The sequence below is a fragment of the Pundamilia nyererei genome, unplaced genomic scaffold, assembly GCF_000239375.1.
Source record: "Pundamilia nyererei isolate P.nyererei 1_Seehausen unplaced genomic scaffold, PunNye1.0 scaffold00094, whole genome shotgun sequence".
In the NCBI taxonomy this organism is placed as follows: Eukaryota; Metazoa; Chordata; class Actinopteri; order Cichliformes; family Cichlidae; genus Pundamilia; species Pundamilia nyererei.
The window spans coordinates 2,297,296-2,299,158 of record NW_005187495.1 but is presented as its reverse complement, the minus strand read 5'-3'; the positions used below and the strand labels follow the sequence as shown (position 1 = coordinate 2,299,158).

Genomic DNA, 1,863 nt, shown 5'->3' with positions numbered 1-1,863 from the left:
TATCGATTTCTGCTGTCCCTGTATCGATACATTATTAGCAAACAAAATATCACGATACTACACAGTATCGATTTTTCCCCCCACCCCTAGTAAAACCAGAAGGTGAGAAATCAGAGTCATCAACAGCACTGTGGTTTTACAAATCTTTTTATTTACAGTAAATCATTTAGTGGGAGTAGAAATTTAAATGCATTTGTTTTACTGTAACAAGTCGACCAACTGATATGAACCACCTTTCATATCTAAAAGCTTTTATAACTACACAATGCTGGCTTCACCTAAATCATAATTCAATGGAAAAATTATTAATGACATATGACTAAGAGTAACAAGACTAAAAATAAGGGGTTCGGAAACAAGAAGTACTCAAAGCACAAACCTCAGCTAAGGCAGCGTTTACTTTTAAGGGAATATAATTGTAATTGCTGTGTTTTCCTTGTTCTTTTTAAACATACTTTAAGAAGACTGCACAACAAAGTGCAGCCTTTTGCTATTTTCTCTGTTGAAACCCATTTATATATACTTCCCATCATTTTTTGCATATTTATTTTTTGTTTTAAGCAAAATTCATTTAGTAATAAATATCAGTGGAAAAACATTTGTGATAACATGTTTATTTAAAACAAAAATCTGGAACATTTTACATGTTTTCAAATTCTTATGTATTAAAACAGTTATAACCTGTAACTGTAATATACTTAAAGGCATAATGTAATTATCAATGATACTCAAAGTCTCCCAGGCCAACATGTTTTTGCCAGTCTGGAAACCTACTATCATTTTAAAAGGCTGTATGTAACATTAGTATCACTTTGTCCTTCAGATCAATCTATTGACATTCAAAGAGAGGTCAGAGGTCGAATGTGACATGATATTTTAAATATTTTTCCTCCAGTTCTATATGTTGACAATTATCACAGTTTCTAAGCTATAATGTTTTTGGTCATTTTTGACCAATAAATCATGAAGTCGACGTCCAAGATCTTTGTGGATGTAACTCAAATCTTTGTGGAGTTTTATTTATTTATCAAATAGAAATCTTTAAACTAAGCATACACAGACAGTTTACCTGTTGCTTGGCTGGATCACTGGAATCAGTGCAGGATCTGTAAGACATGACAAATACAGGAAATAAAGCAAATGTTTTCCAAGACTGAAAGCATGACTAAGGACAACTCTGAAACTTTAAAGTTGTAAAACATAAGTGCGAAGTGTAATGCAAACGATAGTGGGCAGAAACAATGTATTTTCACTCAGTCTGGAGTAATGTAGATGTGAAGCCAGAAAGTAAATGAGCCAAAGCTACCTCAAAACTGATGGTTTTGGACCAACTGAGAAGTCGACTGATTTTTGTTTTCAACAAAACTTGCACTGGAATCAAACAGGAATGTGTGCATCAATATACGTGGACACGTGCTAAACTAGCAGTTATGAAGAGGATGAATGGGTTGGTTGTTAAGAAGGTCCAACTCATCTTTGTTAAGAATCGAGGTGTGGTCAATTTCAGCTCAAAGGTTTACTTAGAAAAGCAAACTGTCTTTAGCAAGTAAGAAGTAAGAGTTGGTGCTGCCGCCCAGTTACTACAGGACAATTGGTTCTCATTCACACACAAGCTCCGTTTGAAATACAGAGAACCAAACGGGTCAAAAAGCCAGTGCTCGGTAGCAAATTTGGTTGTCACGTCAACTGGCACTGAAAATTTGTCTTCTCAACTTGAACATTGTCTTTTAAAAGAAAAATACAAAATAAACCATTACTAGACTATGGGAAGATCTCTTATCTGGTAGCAAATAGAACAAAAATGTCAAATAAGTTGTGAAATCATCATCTTACTATGATAACATATACTGAGCAAAGACTCAC

At 34.1% G+C, this 1,863-nt stretch overlaps 1 protein-coding gene across 1 annotated transcript in view; it reads right to left on the bottom strand.

Annotated features, from left to right (window-relative positions):
• Positions 1-861: 861 nt before the first annotated feature.
• pspc1 (paraspeckle component 1) overlaps positions 862-1,863 on the bottom strand; it is a 23,709-nt gene continuing 22,707 nt past the window's right edge. Inside the window, exon 8 of the mRNA XM_013912617.1 lies at positions 862-1,106. Coding sequence (XP_013768071.1) covers positions 1,095-1,106 — 12 coding nt within the window. The 3' untranslated portion in view covers positions 862-1,094. The remainder of the gene's footprint in view (positions 1,107-1,863) is intronic.